General features: G+C 37.3%; 2 protein-coding genes across 2 annotated transcripts; both read left to right on the forward strand.

The window, feature by feature from the left end:
* Positions 1 to 815: 815 nt before the first annotated feature.
* LOC131769237 (protein FAM50A-A-like) lies at positions 816 to 8,551 on the forward strand. The gene is made up of 12 exons (XM_066158588.1): positions 816 to 941; positions 1,059 to 1,140; positions 2,189 to 2,292; positions 2,679 to 2,763; positions 3,871 to 3,947; positions 4,191 to 4,257; positions 5,690 to 5,751; positions 5,843 to 5,919; positions 6,961 to 7,015; positions 7,502 to 7,621; positions 7,976 to 8,086; positions 8,423 to 8,551. The coding sequence occupies exons 1-12, from the start codon at positions 831 to 833 to the stop codon at positions 8,447 to 8,449; spliced, it is 978 nt and encodes a 325-aa protein (XP_066014685.1). The 5' UTR covers positions 816 to 830; the 3' UTR covers positions 8,450 to 8,551.
* Positions 8,552 to 12,762: 4,211 nt separating this feature from the next.
* Positions 12,763 to 25,077, forward strand: LOC131769238 (uncharacterized protein C12orf56). Its single transcript, XM_059084981.2, is given in 15 exon segments — positions 12,763 to 13,092; positions 14,086 to 14,151; positions 14,153 to 14,347; positions 14,349 to 14,444; positions 14,447 to 14,591; positions 14,594 to 14,958; positions 16,754 to 16,824; positions 17,287 to 17,425; positions 18,499 to 18,611; positions 19,280 to 19,369; positions 20,715 to 20,862; positions 21,294 to 21,368; positions 21,916 to 21,993; positions 23,336 to 23,514; positions 24,477 to 25,077. Coding segments are annotated over 15 exon segments (2,142 nt in total). The 5' UTR covers positions 12,763 to 12,834; the 3' UTR covers positions 24,601 to 25,077.
* The last annotated feature ends 676 nt before the right edge of the window (positions 25,078 to 25,753 follow it).

Consider the following 25,753-nt stretch of genomic DNA (forward strand, 5'->3'; position numbering starts at 1 on the left):
CTTTGCATCTTGGTTTCATATCGCCGTGAAGAATACGGAATGTTCTAAATTTTCACTTTGAATCACTCGGTTATATCCCTGCCAGCTTTCTTTTATAAGTTGCAAGAGAAGCTTGCAAAGTTATCAGCGGAGCTACTTTAAAACATTTGAAAGGTGCCGTTTTTTAATCAATTTTGTCACGGATGCTTTTTCTCTCGTGACCATGGTAAATGTATTTGCTGAAAAACATCCAACCAACCGGTAGGTCCTCCCAAATGAAATACTTTTCAGCAGAGTAAAGTTGCCGAGTAACAACAGAAGGACTGGTGCCGAGTAATTGTGTTGTCAGTTAAATGATAATCGTTATACTAGTTAAAGTGCCATTTTTTTTTAAATCGGACTGTTCTCCAAATTGTGTTCGTTTTTTAAACCCATGCTAAGTATCCTTTAAGTATTCTTTTCGAAATAAATGATTTATGTGTGGATAAAAAATAAATAAATAAATAAAAAAAAATAAAACTTGGTAAGCCAGGATTCAGCGTATATTCATCGTGAATAAAGTACGGCATAAGAGATAATGATGACGAGTTTAAAATAATGCAATGTAAAATCTGAAACCAAGAATTTCGCCCTCTATGCCCAGTTGTTCACAGGGCGGATAACGCTATCCAACGGGAAAATCGCTTTTCAAGGGATAAACAGGCTAGGCTGTTCATCGAATAGAGATTTATTCAATGGGGGCCTGGTAAAAAAGCTCATGTTGTGCTTCGTTTCAGCGGTCGCCCCTCCAATGGATATGATAAACTTCAGCGGAAATCTGGCACTAGTCTTGTCGAGGGAAGTAAAGCAAAATGGCGGAATACAAGGGTGCTGCAAAGGAAGGTGCAAGGGCCATGGCCCTGATGAAAAGGCGAGAAAAAATGAAAGCCGACATTGAAGCCGCGAAAAATAAGATATCTGAGGTAATCATCGTGTCATTTGCTCAAGGAAAATTCACTTCCTGACCCACCGATCTTTGAATCATAAATCTGTAAAAGAAAACGTGTGGTAATGTTAAGGTTGTTGGTTTTTTATCGTAGAAACACAAGATCGCCGACATCAGCAACAAATTTTCTACTCATTATGATGTGGTAGAGCAGCAACTAAAATCAAGCACTATCGGTACGTGAAAATCATTTCAGTACCTGATTTGGTTGGACCTGTGTTAGCCTGTGGTTGACGGGTTATTAAACAATTAGATTGAGAGCTCCAGATTTTTCACACAGAATCGAGCACTAATGAGCTAATATTGGCCAAAAATTATGAATGTAGTAGTCGCTTAAAATTTCATTGCTAGACAAGCTTATTTTTGCTTTTAATTTTGGTTGTTTTGCTGCTCACGGGCACTCAGTACAATAACACGAAGTATAGCTAATTAGATTGCAGTATTTATGACTATTACATTTATATTTATGAAGACTAGAATCAGAAATGAGTTATGGAGGCTCTAATTTCTTTATCCATAACTGCAGTTCAACTATAAAGGTCACCTTATCACAGTAACAAAAGCCACCATCTCAATTTTTCTTTTTTTACCTTTTTAGCAGAAGCAGACCAATGACACATTAGGAAGGCATCCATCACTGAAAACATGATATTTTTTCAAACAACTGTTTTAGAAACTTCTGAGTGTGAAAAAAGTTATTGTTTTAATGCTGAGTACAGTAAACTATAACACTCGGCAACAAATGATGCAATCACTTAGCTTATCCTTAAGCCTTTACACCCTAACATCAGTATGCATATTCTCCGTACTGTTCTCTATACATTTCCTAAGGTGCTGACAAGGAGAATTTGTTAATCAATCAAGAGCTTCATTGGTGATAATTTCCTTTTTTGTAGTGACTTTGATGTTTGATTCGGAAGTGATATCGTTAGAAGAAATTAGATGCTAGTCACTTTTAGGGTTAACCCTTTAACTCTCATGAGTGACGAAGACATAATTTCTCCTTACACTGTCAATACAATATCAACCAGACAAGTGATGAGAATAAAGAAAACTAACAATATGGGGATAACTAGTTGATCCAATACTTAATTCTCTGAACTAACATTACAAGAATTGTATGGTTGACAGTAAGGAGAATTGCAAATTTGATCTGGGAGTTAAATTGTTAAGGGGTAAATAGATGTTTTTTTTTTTTTAATTATTATTATTATTATTTTCAAGGATTGGTGACCCTGGATCAAATGAGAGCCAAGCAAGAGGATCTTGTTCGAGAACATGAAAAGCAGCTGGCTGCAAAGCTTAAATCAGATGAAACTGAAAGGTTTGTTCAAATGCAATTCATGTACTTTCATCATTTATTGTAAATAATTTATCAACTCATTGATTGGTCATTAATGATGTGATTATTTATTAAGGGTATAACTTGATAAAGAAATTTGCCAAAATTTCTTGAATGTGATACATTTATATATGTATTTGGATTTATAAAATGAAAAAAAAATGTATTATGAGATCTTTCAAACCTGATGAAAAAAAAAAAAATTGGTCTGTAAGTTGCAATAAAGTGCAGACTTTAAATTCAGTTATCTATCAACTAAACTTTGAAATTCTCTGGAAATGCATCAGATATGCAATTATTTAATCTTCTTTCCTACAAATGAATTCGATCATTGTTTCCCCCTCTATGCAGTGAATCCTCGAAAAGAAACAGAAAAAAATAAAACTGAAACAAACCTCCGCGTTGTCATTTAACCTTGATGAGGATGAAGGAGGTGAAGACAGTGATGATCAACATGGTATTATTCAATTTCTTTATTCTAAATTTATGTTGTACAAATTGTGGCTCACTTAACTTGGCTAAACATGGAGGAAAATTTGCAATTCTGGTTTTTGAGGTCAGAATTCAATTCCTGATCCCATATGTTGTATTGTCTTTTGGGCCTTAAATCCTATAAGTAATGAAAATGTAACTTCTCCTAAGAATATCCATGCATAATCCAGCATACAGGTAATGAGAATAATAGTCCATTTTGCAGCTGTGTGCTTGGTTGCCAAGCCTTTGAACAGGAGTGAGGTTAAGGTTGACCTTTTTAGGATACAAACCTTGCTGCTTTTCAAATGCAAATTACTTTGTTATCATGCTGACTAGATACTGGTCTCTATCACAACCAGGTCACCTTCAGCCACACTATAAATCAAAGGCTTGGCAGCTGAGAACTCAGCTGTAAAATGGCCTATTAGCCCTTGAACTCCCATAAGTGACCAAGACAGAATTTCTCCTTACGATACCGATACAATATCAAGCAGACAAGTAATGAGAAAAAGAAAAATATCAATTAGAGCATTTTTAGTTGATCCAATACCAAATTCTCAAAACTAACATCACAAGAACTGTATGGCAGACAGTAAGGAGAATTACTCATGAGATCTTGGGAGTTAAAGGGTTAAGCTTAGAAGTTGTTATCTTGACTTAACACCACCAAAAGACTAATTTACAAGGCAATGCGTAGCAGATAAGAATGGAAATGACAATCCAGCTTGAAGTAGAAAAAAACCTGTCAGAAACTGTACAGAATGCGAGAGGTGGAAGAGGGGAATGGGCTTAAAAAAGAAGGGTAAAGACTGCAATAATATTATCATGATGACCTGCTCCTGGTTGGCTTGTTAGTATAGTTGGTAGAGCACTGCACCGGTATCAGTGGTTGTGGGTTCTAATCCCATACAGGCCTGAATTTTTTTTTTCTTTAAGCCATATTTTCACTGCTGCTTAAGAAGTGTTCATTACTGTGAAGATCGCTTTCATATCAGATTCCATTTCCTATGCTGCATTTCACATATATAAATTTCATATTACTGGTAACCTTGAATGTAAGGAAGTGTGAATTCTAATATTTTTCAAACAGTTGTCCCACTGAAAAAGAAAAAGCTTGGGAAAAATCCTGATGTGGACACGTCATTTTTGCCAGACAGGGATAGAGAGGTACGTTAATATGTGAACAAGGAGTTAGTAGTAGCAGATGGAGCAAAAACAACTGCCTGCCCAAGGTCACATAACCCATTTTCAGGCCCTGAGGTACAGATGTATGAGGAAAACATGTACCATTCATCTTGCTGCTTACCACCACTGGAAAATAACACATTATGTAGAATGTATAATGTTGGTTACAAATGGACACTGCATTGTGTAATTAATAAATAAATTTTGGGAATTCTTTTGAGACAGGAGATGGAAAGATTAGAGAGGGAAAAGATCAGACAAGAATGGGTAGAAAAACAAGAGAAGATTAAGAGTGAGAACTGAAAAAGAGATTTTTTTTTGTTCTGTTTTGTTTTGTTTTTTGTAAAGTAACATTTAACAAATATATTCCATGTTGTTGTGCCTCTGTTCAGTAAAAGATATCAAAAAATGTAAAAATGTGGTGAGAACAGAAAAAGGGACACATAAGTCACTAATGCTCTTACCATATATTTTTGTCTTCTGTGATCTACATTTTGTATTACTGTAAAGACCTAAGGCAACATGAAACCTATTTGTTTTATATGGTAAAGCAAAGTCATCTGTGTGTTTGTCCTCCAATGAATGATTAGTAAGAACCAATCAAAATTCTTTTATAATTTAGCTGATAATGGACATGAAAAAATTACACACTTCTGATTGGCTGAAAATGAGTGCATTCTCATGTAACATGAGTGCAAAGTTGTAGCACAATTGTAAGTTACAAATACGGTACACATGCTTTAAAAAATTTTGTCTGGCTGGATTTTCTGCAATGTTTTTCATGGACATTATTAACAAGTAATAACTTGATTTCTCTCTCAATTTGGTGTGATAGGCGCTTATAAATTTTCAAAGACTGCAAATTGCACTCTTCCTTAGGGCTTGAGCAATTTTGTTGTCTTTGAAAAATTTGCTTGTGCTTATTTGCATCAAATTGCACTCAAAATCATGTTATTACCTAAATTTATCTTATGATTTTATATACTCAACAAACCAGCTTGTGCAGTTAACCCTTTAACTCCCAGAAGTGATTAACATGGAACCTCTCCCTATAATATCCACACATTATCCTGCAAACAGGTATTGAGAAAAACTCCAACTTATAAGGTAGAAGTGGTTATCTTGATCTAATAATGAATTCTCATAACTGATTTACAAGGAAATGTGTAGCAGCTACAGGGAAGCATTAATAATCAGATCTTTGGAGTTGAAGGGTTACGAACACTCCTAAAATGTCACTCTTGCCTGTAAATTGTCAAATACACTGGCATTCATGTGCACATGTTATGGGAAGGATGATTGGGTTTTTTTAGTAAATGAGTTATAGTGATTTGACAAAAGATATATTTAGTTGTGGACAGAAAGGGAGGTCTGTTTCTACACATGTCTGCACTGTGTATTCAAGATTTTAAAATTCTAGTCTAATTTCTTTCTGATTGACAGTCTGTCTAGTGCATCTGGTCAAGAATAACTTTTGTACAATGTGTCAGAAAACAGATAAAAAATCATGTAAAATACTGACGAGTGCTAGTTTATCGTTAGGTGTTAAGCATTCTGGGAATACATGTAGCTACTATTGTTCCCAGTTCATGAGAATTGACTTGTAACCTTGTGTCTAAAAAGGGAAGATAATGGCTGCAAAAAAAAAAAAAAAGATAAAAATTCCTAGTCTTTTTTTTGTATTTAAAATTGTATTTTCATGTTTATAAAATGTGTCATTTTAGATGAAGACGTGGAAATCACTTACAGTTACTGGGATGGATCTGGTCATAGGAGAACAATAAAGGTGAGGTTCAAATGAACTGAACTCCAGATAGGAATATGAATATGTTAAAAAATAAATAAATAAAATAACACTCTCTTTGTTTCCATCACAGATGAAGAAAGGCAACACAATCTCTCAGTTCCTTCAAAAATGCGTCGAACAATTGCGCAAAGATTTTACTGAGTTTAGGTAAGTCTATGAAACTTGGAAAGCATGGATCACCATTTGGGATTCACAGCTTATTACTCGACAAACACTGAGTCCTTTTCTTTTTTTCATAATTAGTGAGGAGTGTACTCTCTCCTAACCCTTAAACTCCCACTAGTGATTAACAACGACAACAACAGTTTATTTCTACAACTGTAAACAACTAAAAGAATTTACAAGAATATGATTATAAATAAATAAATAAACAGTACATACAGTAGTGGAACACCCAAAATAACTTGAAGGCTAAACTAGTTGGGTTAACATGAAACTTCTCCCAAAAATACCCTTACATTACCCAGCAAACATGTAATGAGAATACTTATCAGGTAGGAGTAATTGTTGTCTTGATCTAAAACCAATTTCTCATAACTGATTTACAAGGAAACGTGTAGCAGCTGGATGGGAGAATTAACAATTAGGTCTTGGCAGTTAAAAGGTCAAGTTTGCAGTCCTTCAGGGCTCCAAGCTAATTTTTTTCAAAGACACTATTTGGCGACATAGAATCATAGAAATGCAGAGGTTTCAGGAAAAGCTGGTTACAAGCAGTCTGCTGCCACCTAAAATACCTCTTACCGCCGTCTGTTCAGGAGCTTTTTTTTCTTTGGGTATCGCTTTACGACGCCTTTTCCAGAAACAGCCGGCTATTACACCATCGGCAGCCGCCTATAGCAACAAGAGTATTGAAACTCCTATAAATTGTCGCCGGCCATAAAGTTTTAGTTGAAAGGAAACAAAAAACAACTACAACAACAACAAAAAAAAAGCAAAACAAACCCAAAAACAAGGGAAGAAAGGAAGGATAAAGGATATTTTGTACAAAACTCCAGAACGATGTAGAAAAATTTTTGTCCCTCTTTGACCATCAGAGGTCACCAAGTTGGCGATTCTCACAGCAATTTTTTTTTTTGGTGGTTTTTCCTCGTTTTTTATTTCTTCTTACCATGGCAGCCAAAACAGTCACAGCGTGGACTTTTGTGAAACTTACCTATCATAGCCTTTATTTTTTTTCCCTTTTTACAGGGCTGTGACTACTGAAAACTTAATGTACATTAAGGAAGATCTTATTATACCTCATGTGAGTACCATTCGTGGAAAAGATTCAAGATTTAAGATAACTGAATATTAAGCGATACTGAAGGAGAGCTTTTTAAACGGAACAACAGCGGAAAGTCATTTCTACGGAATTATAAATTGCAGTTATGTGTAAATTTTATTACATCTTTACATCCTAACATCAGTAGGCATATTATCCATACTGCTATCTATACATTTCCTGAGGTACTGACGAGCAGAATTTGTTTAACAATCAAGAGTTTCTCTATTGTTTATCTTTTCATGTATTTTCTTGCCCTTAACTTGTGATTCAGGGATAAATTAGATGCTAGTCACTCTTAGTTGTCAAGGGGTTGAGACCATTTCCTGTTCATGATCTCCCCAATTAGGAGTGTAAGTGGATAGCAGTGCATTTAGAGATCTGACAAACTTCTGGAGGGTTAAATGTAACAGAAAATGGTTCTCCGGCAACTCGAAATCCTAACCTTCTTGTATTTTCATATTGCAGCATTACTCTTTCTATGATTTCATTGTGAACAAGGCTCGCGGTAAAAGCGGACCGTTATTTAGTTTTGATGTCCATGAAGATGTTAGAGTGATTAGCGACGCATCCGTGGAGAAAGACGAGGTGAGTTATTTGCACATCACTGTCTGATTCAGGATGGATGCGTGTGAGTTTGGATTACTTTTTCAGTGCGATTTTGAGCGCTTTCGTAGTCCGTGATCAATCGCTCTCTCACCGAGGCCTGTGGTAGAGAAACGCGGACCAGCTGACGAAGGCTATCGCAGAGAAGGGGATGCAAATATAAATTCAAACTATACACGTCTTGAACTCCGCGTTTTTGACATATGGCAGACGTATGTGATCGCAAGTGTGGGTTTCTTCACAATCAGAGAGTTTTTCTGACAAACGCGATTATACATGTACGGACGCCCCCGTCTCTGATTTCCATTTTATTTAATTTATTTTTCCTCTCTACAGTCACATGCTGGGAAAGTTGTTCTCCGTTCATGGTACGAGAGGAATAAACATATTTTCCCTGCCAGCAGATGGGAGCCGTATGATCCAGAAAAGAAATGGGACAAATATACGGTATCCTCAATTTTTTTTTTTCTTTTCATTCTTATTCTCTTTAACGTGATGTGCAGTATTTATATTTGTTTGTCTCTTTACAATGCAATATTTCTTATTATCTTGTAGTGTGTGTTAAATTCGTTATTGTACCTGTTAATTCTTGTTGCTGGTCAGTTTTATTGAGGCAGTAAGGCAGAATAGCGTTTTTACATCATCACTTAGAAATAGAAATAGGAAAGAGAGATGACACAGGAAGGAAAAACGTAGAGGGTTACTTAAAAAAAGAAATTAAAGTTTTAGCACAAATTTGAATAATCGTATAATTTGTCTGTTTTTTTATTAATTGTCCAACAGATCTCTGATAAATCCAAGCCTTCATAACCAAGAGATTAACACAGTATCCGACGAACTCCTGGGTAGTTATAAGCTTCGTCATCCATATCTTTGTCGCTGTATAAATAAACTTCGCCATGATAATTTTGAGTTTAGTTGAGCGTTTATCTGTCGGCTTGTTCCCCAATAATTAGCGAGAGATTCTATTTACTAATCTTTTTCCTATCATGAGTCTTATTATTTGTTATTTTGTTCATTGTCAGATTCTGTAAGAAATTGAGGGATTTTTAGCCAAACAAATTAAAACTATGACGAAAATTTGATTCAAATATGTCTCACCCGGTGTAGTGGTAATCCAACTCGTAAGAATTGTGAACCCATGAAATATAGCGCGGAAAAAAAAAATATATATATTACAGTAAACCTTGATATATGTACTTCACATTTATCAAAACAAAAATTGTGTGCGCGTTGGTTTATTCTGAATGCACGGCCGTTGTTGTTGTGACTTGTAATCTTAGGCCGTCATGGCGTCATGGCTTCAGCCAGCTATCGATTTTCTCAATATTCCTAGAGGTCCTTTTGTTTTTTCGGTTTCAGCTTATGGATGGATCATATTTTCTTCTTGAGAACAGTTTATCGACTTTATGATAAAGGACTGTCGATTAAGACGTTCAGACAAAAGCTAATTCAAAACTGAGCTTTCGGTTTTATTTAAAAAAATATCGATCGACCAGAACTTTGAGGAAATTCATCCCAGGAAATTGCAGGTGAAAACTGGAGTAAAATATGTTATTTCACCTTCCACGAGGTGTCTTTTAGACCTCTCACCGGCAACGGACAGAATTTGATAAACCTGCCGAAAATTAGAGTTGTAGAACAGTAATACAGAAATGGATAAGTCGATGGTGTCCCTAGAAATTCTGAATTGTGTTCTGCCGTATGCTTCCCTCGCATTGCAACGTGGCCAATCCTCGACACGAGCTCAGATAGACAACACTATCATTTTTTTTTTCTTTTTTGTTGCCTATTTTCTTCCCTAATGGCGCGTCCTTCAGTTCACTTTACTGCTATAAGCGAGTAATGCTGATATATCAGTGCAGAGTTGCACGAATCTGTAAGTCAAAGTGCAGTTAAACTGAATAATGCTTGCGACGTGATTGTTTTCATTTATGTAAATCACGCAGTGTTGGCTGAGAAAGCTGCTACTAGGATTTCTTTCTGATTCGATTCGGGGGAAAGAATCCGTCTATTGTAATCTCTAGATTCTAGTTTTGTGAAGAAGGGCAAAAAAAAAGAGATGAACAATTATTATGATAGTATATTCATTATTGAAAAAGAAACAAAATTCATTAAAAGTTTCAAAGAGCAAGGAAAATTTGAATCCATAATCCAGTGTGTTCAATTATTTCAGTAGTATTCCGTACATAACTTTTGACGCCCATGGAGGGTAAAGTTTGATGAAAACCTTCCGATGTAGCAGTGAAGGTAAAAGAGTAACTTAGATGTTGCTGATCACGTTACAAGCTCGACACGTAAGCAAGATGGTGGGCTGTATCTTGAATAAACATGCCAACTTTTCTTGAAGCTGACGGCCGTGTTTGAATCTTCATTCGGAAGATGCAACGGTAGGACGAACTCGCCGATGACCAATTCTTTGTCTTATCAGAATTACATCTCTGAGTTTAAGCAGACAGGTCATCAGCTTCTTCCCTTCGCCCCAACAAGAAACTATCAGGTAATCAATCACGGGCCACGGGGTTGGGATCACTACAATGTTTGAGGGTATGGTATGATTTTCTGACGTTCGAAGTAAAATTTCTTACATCGCTGTCAGTTACCCTCCTATTGACGTCTTTCAAATCACGCATATGCAAAATGTCATTAGCAAGTGCTCCATTGTAAACGAAGGATTGTCCCGTAGTCTTTGTAAGGTGGTTGTTCACTCTTCGCTCTCAATATCTTCTCTAAAATCAAGAATCAAAAGTTGGGATTTAAATTCAAGTCCAATTCTTTTAGTTGGGTTCCTTTGCAATATGTCAATCGCTCGCCACAACGAAAATAATCGTTTCTTTCCCTCGTCATCGACAGGGGAAGATTTTCGTATCTCCCCTCTGGAACCGCTTCTTTATCGTACCAATTTCTCTCAGTATCTAAAACTCTGTACAAAATCAAGATTTTACAAAAATTTCTCTTCGGAAGAAAACTCTTTGAAGCTTGACACCTGACCGAAATGCCCCGGTTTATCCTGAAAAAACTAGCGAACCAATCTGGCTTAATGCTGGCGCCCGGATTCTACCGATATATATGGCAAACTCGCGACGCCAAATCGCTTTTACCCCACAAACTACGTCTCGGTCAACTCCATGAAATTTTTCCGGCCAATTAATCCCCTTAAAATAGCGAGCGAGGATCCTCTCACTTTTTCCGAGCGCCCTCTTGACGTCCAATTAATCTTTCTTTACGCACAGAAATCCACGTCGCAGGTTCATTCTGACGACACTAGTGGTCTTTCGTGAAATTTTTTATCTAAAATCTTGTCTGAGTTTCGCAATTAATTTGGTGTTACAGGTCAAGCTTTTCTCAGAAACTAACCTGTCTGTAATCAATTCTTAGAACCCAGACATCCACCGCGGCATTTTATTTTCTTTTTAAGTTTTGATTTGAAAACCCTCTCTTCCAGCTACCTCAAAATGTATTGTGCAGTGAACCCATGAAATGTAGCGCGTGATTAGCTCCAGTACAGGCCAAGGCATGTAAGGGTTAATTAAGATTGGCCCATCATATCTCTTTACCAAGCAGTTTGACCTCTCTTTCTTAATCTGGTTTCGAAACAGACAGTGGTAGGGTACTTTAAAAAAAATCGATGGATATATATCCATGATTTTTTTTTTCCTTAGGAATCATTTCAACCCAATGAGAGAACATAAACTACTTATATTTTCCTGCTTCAACCTTTGGCCGTAAAACGAAAAAAAAAGGAAATACTTAGCCGTAAGGCATAAAAATCAGTGGACAATTTCTGAACGGTATTCTTAAAAAAAAATAATAACCTTAGAAAAATTTCTGTCAAACGTTACGGAAATAAACTAACCGGTAGCCGTAAAATTGCCAACATTTAAACTTTTAGTCGTAAAAAACGTCACCCCATTGCGACTCTATGCATTGCCTATGCCATTTCCTAAACTGGTATTGTTGTGAAGTTACTGGCGATGAAAAAAACCCGCCCTTGGACAAGGTAACTCGTCGAAACAATACAGAAGCGAGAGAAGGAAAGGAAAAAATAAACCAAAAGAAAAATAATAGTTTTTCCCCTACATTGCCAAGTAAAACTTCGTGGAAAACTCCTCATAATAAATGCAGGTTTAGTGTATCACTGCCTTTTTTTTTTTCCTCCCAGACGTTTAATGAGCGAAAGCAAATGCATTTTGTTTCGGCTACTTTGATTAACTTAGAGCATCGTAACTTACCAAAATGCATCCAAAACCGTTTTGCCAAAAATATAACTGATATCACTGATTGAATCTTGGCAACGAAAATAACAAGAGAAAAACATGTTTGTTAAAATGGCTTTATCAGCCTCGGGGCACATGTATTAACGTCAGTGAATTTATTTTCGTCCGCTATCCCTGGAACGATATTTTAAATTCTAATTCATATGATAAATTATGATTCAAGATTCCCTCGTGCACTTAATTTTTGCGGAAAAGTCCATTTACAGTACACTTGCGACGCGTTCCTCTTACACGTGTAGGATTTCTGGATTAAGTGTAGTCTTCAATTAATGTTCACGTTTTACCTAAGCACTGAAAACGTGTTGATCACTCTTTCAGAGGATAACATTTTGAGTAACACGCCATTAAAAATTTTCTAGACAGGTGTTCTTGTTAAGTCGTAGACAATGAAAGAAATCCGCCCTAAAATTTCTCGAAAATTCTAGCTATCAACATTTGAACAAAGGAACCCGTTGAGAAAACGGAAAAGCGAAAAAAAAAAAATATATATATATATATATATATGTTTTGCATCAACAGTGCCAAGTCCAACGTTAAGAACTTTTCATGTGGAATAAATGTGGGTTAACACTTCAGCGTTCAACAGACTGTCTACTTGGATTTATTTAATTTCACGTTTTCACTACAAGATCAGTTTTTTTCACCCCCTGTCCGTTAATATGTTTCTGGTTAGTTCCAAAGCACATTTGAATAACGTAAACAAAACCCTTGAATCGATTACTTTGAAGAAAGCGCGCGCGAGATCTTGCACGCGTTACTTTGACAAAGCTATCTTCCCATTGGTTAATTTTTGGGTGACGTAAATGCCTTCGTGAACAAACAGAAACAACTCGCGCGTAACAGCAAAGTTATGGAGGGGCTTGCGGTGTCAACCGTGGCCTTTTTCTCCGCCATATTAGTATCATTTAAGCGATTTCGATGGCAGGATCCACTTTAGAAGAAGGAGCTCAGAGACACCAGAAAGTTTACAGCTTTTTGAAGCGTGTACTGCCGCAAGATCGCTATGAAGGTATTCGAGTGATCGAACCATGCGTTGTTGTTGCAGATGGTTTTAAGAAGACTTTTCAGTTCGCTGTTCTCGGCGACGAAATGCTTTACATACCTGAAAATCCTCCGAGGACTTCGAAAGATATCAGACTGCGTGTGGATTCAGCTTGCGTTACATCTGTAGAGCTGGTGAGTCCTACTAAAACTACCGTTTGACAAACCGTCATCATCGTTAAGGACCGGCTTTGTAAGGTACATGTAACCGGAATATTTCTCCCGCTAATTTTTTGGAGGTGTCGGCAGTGTAAAGCTCATTTGCTACACCAAGAATTGATAAATATGAATTTCTTCCGGAGATCTCCTGTATATCTTACCCGATATCGCTAAAACAAGCACAGAAATGTATTCAGTCAACAAAAGAGCGATTCGTAAAATCTTAATGGTGTTGAAGTTCAAGCGATCGACCTAATTTTGATTTCGCTCTGTTAGGTGTAATGTTATAAAGTACCTTTTGACAAATAAATTTAAATAATAATTGATGTTGCAGATCGGCCAGGGTTAAAGCGCACATATTTACGACTTCATTCTGTGTTGAAATATTAGCTTTAAATGATTGATGATCCACACATATCGTAAAATCATACTTAACACAGTGTGCACATTTCGCTGGTTGTTTAAATCTCCAAACCTCCTGGGACATGTAGTCAAATAGTTTAGCATGAGGTCTTTCGTATAATTTCTAGAATAAAAATTCATTATTTTATGGTAATAGTTTCCTGTCTCAGTGGGTGCCATATTTCTTGTCAAAACAAACAATTCTCAAGCTCACACGGACTTTGATGGGTGATCCTTAGACGATTAAGGGATTTGGTAAGAGGGCTGGACTCTATTGTAGGTCCAGGCTGTGGGTGGGTCATTTTGTTAGGTCTAGGTCTTTCATTGGCCAGATGCATCCCAAAATCCCGAATTGGAATTTTTTTTTCCAATTTCTCTAGAGATGATTGAAGATCATGAGATAGAAACAATGCTTATGTATAATTTTAAATTAAAAAGAAATTGTATCATGAGCTATTTGGAATAAATGATGAAAGAACACTGTACTTGAACTTGTTTGTCAGGAACCAGGTTTTTCCAAGAGTAAAATGAAGATTATTCTTCAATGCAAAATTGGTTTTCTTTCAGATCCATGATGTTGCAGAATTTCTTGGGGGAGATTTAAAGACCAAGAACCAGCACATTCTGTTAGTTTAATAAAAAGATTTTTAAGCAAACAGCATCAAGCCAAGCAGTAGCCATTCCTTCAAGTGAAAACAATTCAGCATTGAAGGTAGCTCTCCAAACTTCTTCCATTCTCAGCACATCTCCAGTGTTGAGAGTAGATTCAACACCGCAAGTGGGATATAACCTTAAATCTAAAACATCAATGGGAAGTGTGGAAAGTCAGTCCAATCACGACACAACATCTTTCAGTACCGACAAACAGACTTCATTTAAGTGCTTCAGATCCTGATCTGCGACATCCAAGGCATGAACAACAGCAAAATTGTATTCAGGTCCAACTCCTAATATTGGTGCTGTTTCTGCATCACCCCGAAATACACGACCTCTTCCACCACCTCCTCCAGTCATGAATCATTGATCATCACAGTCAAGCTCAGGTGCAAGACTGAGATCAGGAAATGTTGGTCAGCAAGAAAGAAAATGACAGCTTCACAGCAGAAGAAACCTAGCAATGACTATGATGAGTTGAATTGTAGCTCCAGCAGTAGTGAACTTGAGATTTCATATCAGTGTACATCAAACAATTTTAACAGACAAAAGTCAGTGGATTCTAGTGGTCAAAACAGGGCATGCTCCCCCTATGGAAGGAGTCGTTATGGTAGTGACAGTAATGGTTCCATGGACAGTGGGGGAGAATTGGACTATTATTCTGATGATGAGAGCAATGATTCCTCTAGCAACAACTTTGAATTGATGGAAATGGATTTATATATCCTTTCTGAAAAATCACCAATGTACATGCATCTTAAAAGCACATGGAACAACTGCATTTTGGTAAGTTTTTTTTTTCCTTTTAGTAAGCTATGCGGGCATGTATTGTGTGTATTTACAACTACATGGGCTATCAATGTAAGTACTGATGAACAAAATCAAGAAATTTCCTGGTGATTGACAATTTACTGTTTCCTAACCATCCCAGATTTTGCTGACATACCTGGAGATCAACAGATGTCTGTACCACATTCTTTTGCATGTTTTTTTTTTTTTTTAATTGTGACTCAGGGCTAGTCTGCAGCTAAGCTACCAAAGGACTGATTGCAAAGAATGAATTGGGAAGCATAAAAAATTATTAGTGAGTATTTGCTTCATTACTCACTAAATACTTCACATGTTTTGATACCTTGTGGAGTGACATTTTCCGTCCCTTCTGATTCATCACGACTCAAATCAAGCAGATCTACTGCTACCGCTCGTTATGCAATAAATTTCGCAAAGTGATGCAACATGTGTGAGTTTAAAGTGATAGCCTTTTTCATTATGCAAATTTCTGTTGTCAACTCATAGCTTTTTCAAAGCTAAAAGTTCTTTATTTTAAACAACAATGTAATACAAAGAAAACTTACAGCACTGAAGAACAAAGACACAGGAGTTGCGCATTTTTTCCAAGTGCAAAAAAAAATTGCAAATGTGCATTTGACTATCTTGCATCTGAGCGTATGAAGTTTGTCTGTGCAGTTAACACATATGTGAGTGGTACTGTAAAACTATTGCCAACTTCTCCAACAATGAAAACTGAAGTTTCCAAATATCGTGATCGATCCCTGATCAAATCTGGGAGATGTTTGACTTTCCCAGACAGTCAGTATCTGTACCATATCAAGTTTTCATTTGTTTGAAAATTCGCGACAGTTGGGAAACAGTTAAAATGCCAATTGTCTGGGATTTATCCTACATACAAAAACCAGGTTTAAGCAGAGATAATTCTAAAGTGCTCAGTCAGATCAGTATAGTTTGAGCTACTGGGCATATTAGCCAACTTCATGTGAAAGAGCCACAAGAAATTGGTTCTTCATATGCACTGTATTAAGGTTTACTGTAAGTTTGAAAGTAAGAGGCAATTAAGAGATTGAGGACCACCAGGTTATTGTGGAGCCAAGTATAGCATCAGTTTTGTCAGGTTTTGTGCAAGTGTTGGGACTTCAATTTAATGTCCTAGTGATTCTTAAAAGGTTACGCGAACCTTCAAGCATATTGAACTGAACATAGTTCTGGTTCTTAGTCATCTACTGGTAAACCTGCTTTTAGTAAATTTTCTATTTCATTCCCCTCCAAACTGGGAAATGACTGCTTTTTAAATTTCTTTGAGGGATGTGGAATACCTGAGGGATTTTTCATCAGGGATTCAAATAAAATGAGGTGAAAGTAGCCATTTAAAAATTGCACACATGTCTTTGGTTTTGGTTGGCTAAAGGCTTAATGTTGACAGCTCTGTGTTTGTCAGCTTCAATGAGTGGACAGAACTTGTGAATCTTGTTGTTGAAACTTACATGTAAGTCCACATGATGAAATATTTCTACATTTAACTTTAATACAAGTGATACTCTCTTATTACGTCATCAATTTTGACCCTTTACAACCTAACATCAGTATGCATTTTCTCCATACTGTTCTCTGTACATTTCCAAAGGTGTTGGTAAGGAGAAATTAATTTAAATCTAGCATTTCTTTAGTTGGTGATCAGCTAGTGATGTTAATGCCTGGTTCAGTGGGTTAAATTGTGTGGAGAAATTAGACGCTAGTCACTCATAGGGGCCATGAATTTGTCACTTGATTGCTTCCCTCTGTCTAGAAATCTACACTCCATCATGGCCGAAGGAGTTCCACGCCAACATCACCAACTGGATTTAACAAAGTTGACAAGTGAGTACAGCTTGTATTACTGTCTGTCAATAATTATCTAAAGTTCAAATTGTGGGGACAGAAGGTTAGTCAAATACTGTATTTCCTTATATAAGCACCCAGGTGCTGCTTTAAAATTTTGGCTAAAAGAAAGTGAGGTAGGGCTACTTATTGGAAGATGGGTTCTCCTAATTGATGCCTGCAGGCTTCATGCTTGGGTCTCAAATCTGAGCTGAAGAAACTTGGTCAGAAACTTTCAGTAGAGACCTTGAACTTGGTTAGTAAGAGGTATTTACTGTCGATAAATGATAAAAGCACCTGGCTGGAATACCCTGTGACCTTAAGAGAAAATATTTCATAAGTTCTGTGTTAGCATGTGTTACGCTGCAAGCTAAAAATAGCTACATGTAATAATTGAGGCTTATAACAATGTGGTGAAAGTTTAATTTTGCACAAAAATTTTGATTCACATTTTCATTTTAGTTCACAGTTGTTGCACTTGTTTAATCAGCTGAAGACAGAAATCCTTCAGTCTCATATCATGGAGAAGACATTTATCCTTGTTCAGGAACTTTTGACCGCAGCAGAAAAGAGTTTCAACTTAAAAAAATACTTCTGGAAGGTAGGTTTCAATGATGAAAGTGTTGATGATCTGTTTTTTTTCCAATTTTGACTTTGTTGTCTGTTAGTATAAATAATAACATGATTTCGAGTGCAATTTAGTGTTAATAAGCACAAGTAAATTTTTATAAAGGCAACAAAATTGCATAAGCCAGTAGGGTAAGTGCAATTTTTAGTACACCAAATTGCAAGAAAAATCATGCTATTACCTGTCAATAACTTACATGAAAAATTATCGCAGAAAAGCAAAACAGACGAAATTTTGAAAGCATGCGCGCTATTGGTAAATTGTGCTCGTGCTACAACTTTGCACTTGTGTTACAACTTTGCATTCGTTTTACATGAGAATGCACTCGTTTTCAGCCAATCAAAAGCGTGGAATTTTTTTCATGTACATTATTAGTAGTATTAGGCAGTGTTCACACTTGATGCCCGGGCACTAGTACCCGGGCACCGGCACAAAATGATGCTGTGTTCAGACACACGGTACCCAGTCTGAAGATATGTTCACATTCAATAAACAGAGCACACGCTCACTATTGAAATCTCGAGTGGGACAAGGAATTGTGGGTACGAAAACAAGTGGTTTGTGGGTAAAGTGCCAGGGCACCAACGAAAAATGTGTTCACACAAGGACTCAGTGCCCAGTTTAGTGCCCGAGTACAAGGTCGAGACCTTGTACTCGGGCACCGGCACCGTGCCCGAATTCTGGCGTGGGTACCAGGAAAAAAGGTGTGTTTACATTGGTGCCCGGCGTAGAATAGAACCCGGGAACGGTGCCCGGGCACCAAGTGTGAACAATGCCTAAGAAGGCACTATGGTATGCAATCAATCAGAGGAGTATCTTGTACCACAAAGTACAAATGAACCTATCGTATGACTGGATTGGCATCCAAAATGGCGATTTGATATAACGCAATTTCATTGTCGCGTATTTCTACCACGTGTCACATACATTTGTAATCGTCTTCTCTGTTTGGCGTTCGCAGCATAATGTCCCCTTTTGCCACTTCTGTTTTACGAAATCTGATCTGCATTATTGCCGCCGAGTATTGAATGCGTTACAACTTTTAGTCACCAGATCTCTTTTTGTTCATGGTGAGTCAACTTCAGCGATATATGCCGCAATCCCGCAGCCAATCTTCATCATCACGAAAGAAAGGAAGCAACAGAGAGGATGAGCTTGAGTAAGTGTTTTAATCATATGACCGTATATCATCGTATTTGACCCTCTTTCATGATGCAGGAACCTCGCTGTGCTTGGTCGGTTAGTCATGACCTTGAACTAAATATTTTCCCATCCGGGTTCTCCCACTCAGTCACTTATAACAAAGGATGAACTTTATTAACGGATTTTTTTTTTTTTCCGGTGAACTATTGCGCTTGTACTCACGGTTTATTTTAGTCAAAGAGGGCCCAGTGGACCTAAGTTTTTAGTTTCAGGGGGCTACTTTGTAAGAAAGAGGCTCGAATATAGGATAACTGAAAAAATGTGTATATGTGTATAATCATATCTAAACATACAGTTTAGACAGCTGCAAAACGATAAGGGCAGTTGAGATTTTAAAAGCTAGCAATTTTGAAGTGAGTTTTATATACATTTAGTAACCATTATATTGATCTTGCCGTGGGTTATTCCTGCGAATACTTTCCATCCAAAACGAAGGGAAAAAAAGTAAATACTGCGTGATAGGAGTACTTATCCATGGACACAATTAATTACGCCCCATTTGACGCTGTGAGGTAAATTAGATGCGGCAATTTTTCTTGACTTGCTGAAATCATGCAACTCCGCTCTCTGGAATAAACCTTGTGTACGTCCTGGTTTGGATACAATTTTCTTGTTCATTTGCAGCTTTGTTGTGGTGTTATTGCAGACATTTGTATGTCTGTTTCGTGAGACAGACATTCTTTCTACACGACTGATGGTCATCAAAGCTCACAAGTAAGTTGTTGATGCTGCGGCATCTGAAGTGTAAGTGACTGCTGTATAACGACGTTTATGGTCCATCAAATATTTTTGCTCACGCGTGATTGGTTTAGGGGCATCCTGTGAACGAATATTCCCCAGCTAAATTGGGTGATATGCGAGAGTATTACCCAAGTGATATTCCCCAATTTCAAACCTTACGTTATGAGAAAGGATTTTGCGGTTGTTACAGAAGAAGGTAAATCTTTTCTGGTTGTTAAAGCTGTACCAGAGAACACCCAAAAGAAAACATCCCTCTCCTGCATGCAGTAGGCTGTTACTAGACACTTTTTCACGCGCGTGAAGGACGGTAAACACAATAGCCTCTAGTTTGCGCGAAAATATGCTTTTATATTCGTCGTTGGACATTATCTGTTCCTCGACGCTCACAGTTCGCATCTTGGAACTGATTGTGACCGTGGATGAATACCCGTGCATATTTGCGCGCCAAATAGGGGCTATTGTTTATTTAATGAAATAATCAAAAACAGATTCCATGTTGGCGGTCGTCTTTTCAGTAGACGATCACAGATGACAACCAAATTTTTGGTGAGAACAAAGAAAGTTGCAATCTACTGTTCATTCCCACGGCAATGTGGAATCTATTTGTGTTTAATTCTACTTTTCAAATAATTAGACTAATTTGTAACAAGATTTCTCGCACAATTTGGTGTTGGTAAGCACGAGTAAATCGAGTTTATTTTTCAAAGATAACAAAATTGCGCGAGCCCGTAGGGCGAATGTAATTTGTAGTCTTTGAAAATTTATAAGGCTTACATACACCAATTTGCAGGAGTAATTATGTTGTCAATTATTAATAACCTACATGAAAAACGCATCACAGAAAATCAAGAAGGACGAAATTTTGGCAACGCGCACTATTTGATATTTTCACTAGTTTTACATTCTTTTACTCGTGTTACAACTTCGTACTCGCCAATCTGAAATATGCTGCCTTTTGTGACCGCAGCCGAGTGTGTCTGAGATGTTAATACCACATTTTGACGTCATCTGCACATGTATTACTGTACAGACCCACGGCAAAATGAAATATGTTTGTTACAAAGAAGCCAAAAATTGTTAGTGGTGACGTCATCTAAGCGTTTATCCTCCTCTAGATCAGATGTACAGTTGAAAGAACCAGTCAAAATATGCGCGTACTTTTGTTTTGCATTATTAAATGATCCACACAGATGAACTGCAATTTTACCAATTGAAGAAAAAAGTATATCTTAGTGTGTCAAAGTAGGATTTCTACACATATGTAACGGCTCTGTTTATAGTCAGACACTAACTCAGCGGAAGTGCTTTCTCTATATAGGGGACAAGCCATCAAGGAGCTTCTGAAATGCATTGTCCTTCATCCTCTAACCACATCACAGCAACCAGCTGGCATCTCTCCTGCAGCTCAGCTGTTGTTGTCGGGAGCTGACAGGAACATGTTTACAGTGGGAGATAGGGAAAAAGAGGTAGGATTTTTGTCTTCAAATGCCTTTACCAGGGTGTACTACTACTGAAGCGCGTCCTGGTGACTTGTGAACTTAGTGGTTATTAAGTTTAAAAGAAAATCAGATCATAGTATGGCATTACTGCTCCCTCGATTCGACCACCCAATCGAAAAGAGCTCCTTATTAGAAATTCTTTATCAGGGTCTAAGTTTTGTGTAGTACTCTGGCTATCTCGGGTTCCATTGACAGTGACGTTCTGTGTAGACTCTTCCAGGGTTTTCAATAGAAGGTGGGACCTCCACGTGCACAAGTGTTAGTACCTGCCTACTTTTGCATGGAACATGAAGGAATCCACACTCAGTGTTTAGTTTTTGCTAGATAATTCTCGTTAGGATGCCCTGTCATGAAACCCCTGCTTGTATAAATAATGTATACTTTCCGTTGCTTTTTAGACTGACAAATTATTGAAAGAGGTTCTGGACAATGCTACTTCGCTTCTGTTTGAGCTGATGTGTGCTGTACGCCAGGTTAGGCTTGCATATCATATTTTGTTGATTTGGTGAAACGTCGTTTATCATTTTTTTTTGCTTCTTACTTGAAGCTCAGAAAACGCGAGCGGTCAAGTCGAGATTAGTTATAGTTTTTCATCTGATTGGTTGAGAGACTGATGCGAGTTGTCTGATTGGTTGAGAGACTGATGCGAGTTGTCTTGACCAGAGCGCAGTAAAGCATCACCAGAGCAAGCCTGAATTACTTTCGACATTCTACTGAAAATTTTCCTAAACCTTTTACAGTATGCATGTTCTCCATACGGCTCTCTATACATTTCCTAAGATGCTGACAAAAAGAATTTGTTTATCAATCAACAACTTCTTTCGTTTGTGATCATTACCTTTATTCTCATGACCTTAACGTGTGATTCAGGGGTGATTTTGTGGGGAGAAATTTGATGCTAGTCACTCTTAGGGTTTAATGGGTAACATGGGCGGTGGCTGGTAACTAGATTGAGAGTGTATCATAAAATTTTTAAATGTTGATGTTTGTTTGTTTGTTTTGTTTTTTTGTCTTTTTCAGGCCAACTGCTTTTCAGTAGAAGACAATGTTCTAAACATTTATTGGCTCATGAAGATTGTCGAAACCCAAGAACAAACTGTAAGTATTTCACAAGGTCTTACAAAAAATTACTTTTACATATGAAGGGGTCAGATGATTCGATAATTCTATTTGGATTCGATAATTCTATTTGTTTTTGTTATGCATGAGCTCTTTATTTCAAATTTGCAGGAAAAATTCTCTATATAAATCGCAACTACATACATGCAGCAAAGATTGCTCAAGCATCATCAGTGGTTTTTTCATACAAACTGAAATAAACTTGACATAATCATTAACTTAATATTTTAAAGTTAATTCAAGTGCAATTTGTTTCAAGATGGGTGGACACACTTCCCTAATCTCGTACCGATTGCATTCAGAACGTGCAAAAATCAGTTTTCCCTCTTTTCAGTCTGTCATTGGGGATTGCGTGCAGCGCCTGCTGTTCCAAACTTTAATCCTGTAGTCATTTCACGGACAAGAATCGTTTCAACTTAAGCTTGCGAGCAGGCGTCCATAATGAGCACTGCAAGACGCTATTTTATTTCCGCTTCCGGTAAGGTCTCAGCCAAGTCGGGGGGAGATTTGCCGGGGGTCTGGTACTAGTTATCAATGAAAGACCCCATTCAGACCTCTAATCGGCCCGCATTGCTCAAGGTCATTGTTTCCCACCCATGCGCATGCTTGTTATGAGGGCCTGCTCGTAAGTTATTTCAACTAAATTTTTGTGCCGGTTGGAAAAGTTGAATCACCAAGCAAACCTAACACGGTGTGTTTCCAAACAGAACACGACTAAACACAAGTGAAAGTCCGTATAGAACACGACCAAGGCAGATTTTATTGAACAATTAGATTATGAACTCGAATTTTCCGTCGCCTGATTGTCGAGAGATTGTTCCAGTCTTCCAAATCTTATAAGTTAAAACGAGACAGTTCTGTGTTATTTTTCTTTTAATTTTAATTTTGTGTACAAGTGCATACTGTATGCTAGGAGCGAGTAGGTTCAATTAGCCAATCAGAAGGCAGAACTAGCGATAGAACGCCAGTGAGTTTTTTACCAACAGTTGTTGATTAGTGTGTATCTTAATCCCCAGAACATTTTACATCCTAATATCAGTCTGCATATTCTCCATAAACTTCTCTATACATTTCCCATGGTATTGATAAGGAGAATTTGTTCAGCAATCAAGCGCTTCTGTAGTCGGTGATCTTTTCATTTATTTTCATGACCTTTATATTTGATTCAGCAGTGAGAATGTAAGGAAAATGAGTTGTTAGTAGGAAAATGAGTTGTTATTCAGCGAGGGATAGAGAGTTAAGGAATCTTAAAAGCGGCCTACCCGACGACAACGGCAGCGGGTCGCAATCAAAGTTTGATATTTTTTGCTTCTCTTTTCAGACATGTTTTGTGCAAAGGGTCATGGAACGTCTAACGTCATTAGTATTATCTTCCGGTCGATATCTGTCTCCTGCTGATGCTGTTCTTCTTTATCGACAACTTTACGTTCTTAAAAACTTTCTCGAATATGGTACAGTGGTTGCGAATCAAATCCGAGTTGGATACGCAGAGGAATTTAGGTATGATATTTAGTGTAATGGAAAACGAGTAGTTTCTTCTTTTCAGTGAAGTCCGTAGCGCCAGTGGAAAAAAAATAGAAAAAAAAAGAAAAAAAGAAATCCTCAGAAAGAGAATTGGTGTGCGAAACTCTAGATGTTTTTTTTTTGTTTTTTTTTTGTTTTTTAACTTGCGGGACAGACTTCGCCAAAAAGCAGGGACTTCTTGTAGTCTGTTAGTGCAGTTGGTTCTGCTTTTGATTTCTGCTCCAGCAAGTTTTCTTTGGATGTTTTTGTTGAAAGAGCTTTTTTTTTTTTTGGAGTATTTAGCATAAATAGTCAACGGTTTACGTAACATCTTTCCGTTTAAGGTTATTCCTCAGAAAGAAACGTTATCGAACTTTTCTTTTTTTTTTTTTAAGTATTCTTGCATGTTCCCCACCAATATGTGTTTTGAAAATACTGTAAAAAAGATAGGTCACCATGCCTGTTTAAGAGATATAATGGGCCAAAGTACCCCATTTAAGCCTGTCCCTGGCACTAATCACGCGCGTCATTTCATCGGTTACGGTAAATTTTGCTGCTGCTGAAAAGCAAGGGTTTTTAGAGTAATACTTGAAAATAGCTGGATAGGTAGAAACTCTAAAGCGTATTGAGTAATTTGATGAATAATTTGTGGAATAATCGCGCAATTTTGAACCACATCGACTCAAAAAGTTCCTTAAGTTGTTGCTTTTAAGGTCTTACTTTTTCTATTTAAAGGGGATAATTTACACACCAAATTTATGCAATAAAAATTATGGGTCATCGTGCTCATTCAAGAGCTTAAGACCATCTTATCTCTTTTCCTAGTGCATAAACTGAACAACAATAACGTGTCCTCGGGTGGCGTAAAGGACAAGGCATAATAGAGAGGGGAATCTTCAAATCCCTTATGAATTTTTGCCATAATAATTTTTTTTTATCTTGTCTTTTAAATGTTGCAGATATTACATTAGAAAGCCAGTGGTAAAGAAGAAACTTTCCACCAAGTTTCCCTTGACAAGTCCCACAATAGAACTATTGGAGAAAGTCACGGAGTTTGTGTTAAAGCAGCCATCACTAAGATGACAGTCAAAACATTTCTCGTTCTCTTTACCAAATCTAATTTATAGGTATCACTTTGAATTCCCTTCCCCCTTGTTACCAGAACTTGACGTCATATTATTTAAAAAGGCCATTCTCAAAAGTTATTTGTATTTAAAATTATTGAATTCTTCTGTCACATGTCGAAACTTGCATTTATTTAAAGCTGTTGGATTTTTGATGCCGAAAGTTTTTCAAAATCCTGTTCGACCATGCCTCTTCGTCCCCGAACTTTACAGCCAGTCATGGCGGGCCAAGAAACCATGAAAAACAAACAAAAAAACAATTATTCAATATAGCGAATGCTGTACATAGAATTTTAGTCTTTGTGAATTTTGTCCTCCACATGAAATGTCCGCAGACTTTCGCGCTTAGTTGGCGCGAAGCATATGAAATTTGATGAAGAAACCCTAACTAAGGAAAAAAAAAAAGGGAATAAAACAACAATTTTGAAATGTCCAATAGTTGCTACGATTGTTTTCGTTTACAAGCGCTTTTCCACGGCGAAAACCTATAGGTTTATATTACGTCAAAACGTAGACAACCTTTTGTTTCCAGGGATTAAAAAGGTGTTTGTCGAAATGAAATCACGAGGAAAACAGTTAAAACTGTAAGGAAAAATAACAGGGGTCTCAACTTCACCTCAGAAAGACTCTCTGCTTGTTACGCATCTACCAACCGGCTGTACTCAGTGAGCTCATGATGTAGAGCACCGTACTGCCGCGCTGAAGGTCAAGGGTTCAAGTCCCAGACTGGACCAACACGCTCAGGGGCTTAAAATAACTAATGAAAATTTTGGTGCCTTTACTATGACACCTGCAAAAAGGTCTGCGTCTTCTCCGCAGTGATTAGCAGGAGACGTTAAAGAACTCACGCGATTCAAGCGAAGAGTAGGGAACGCAGTTCCCGTTGTTGTGGTCTGGCCTTGATCAGGAGAAAAATGAAAGATAACAAAACATGAAAGCAAAAATTTTACTGAAACACAACTTTTAGAACTGTTGCTAATTCAGATTTTAACGTGAACTGCGCTACTTTGATCATGTTAAAAAAGCTACTTCATTGTTGTTGATTTTTGTTTGTTTGTTTTGTATTTTTTCAAGCTAAACCCATAAGAGTAGAAACTCTACTGTAAATCAAG

Source organism: Pocillopora verrucosa, chromosome 11 (assembly GCF_036669915.1).
Source record: "Pocillopora verrucosa isolate sample1 chromosome 11, ASM3666991v2, whole genome shotgun sequence".
NCBI classification, from domain to species: domain Eukaryota; kingdom Metazoa; phylum Cnidaria; class Anthozoa; order Scleractinia; family Pocilloporidae; genus Pocillopora; species Pocillopora verrucosa.

What these genes read in the sequence shown, in the direction of transcription:
- LOC131769237 (XM_066158588.1), top strand. Translation starts at nt 831, where the DNA reads ATGGCGGAATACAAGGGTGCTGCAAAGGAAGGTGCAAGGGCCATGGCC. An exon ending in CGAAAAATAAGATATCTGAG is followed by an intron (nt 942 to 1,058) that starts GTAATCATCGTG and finishes TTTTTATCGTAG; the next exon opens with AAACACAAGATCGCCGACAT. An exon ending in AAAGATTTTACTGAGTTTAG is followed by an intron (nt 5,920 to 6,960) that starts GTAAGTCTATGA and finishes CCCTTTTTACAG; the next exon opens with GGCTGTGACTACTGAAAACT.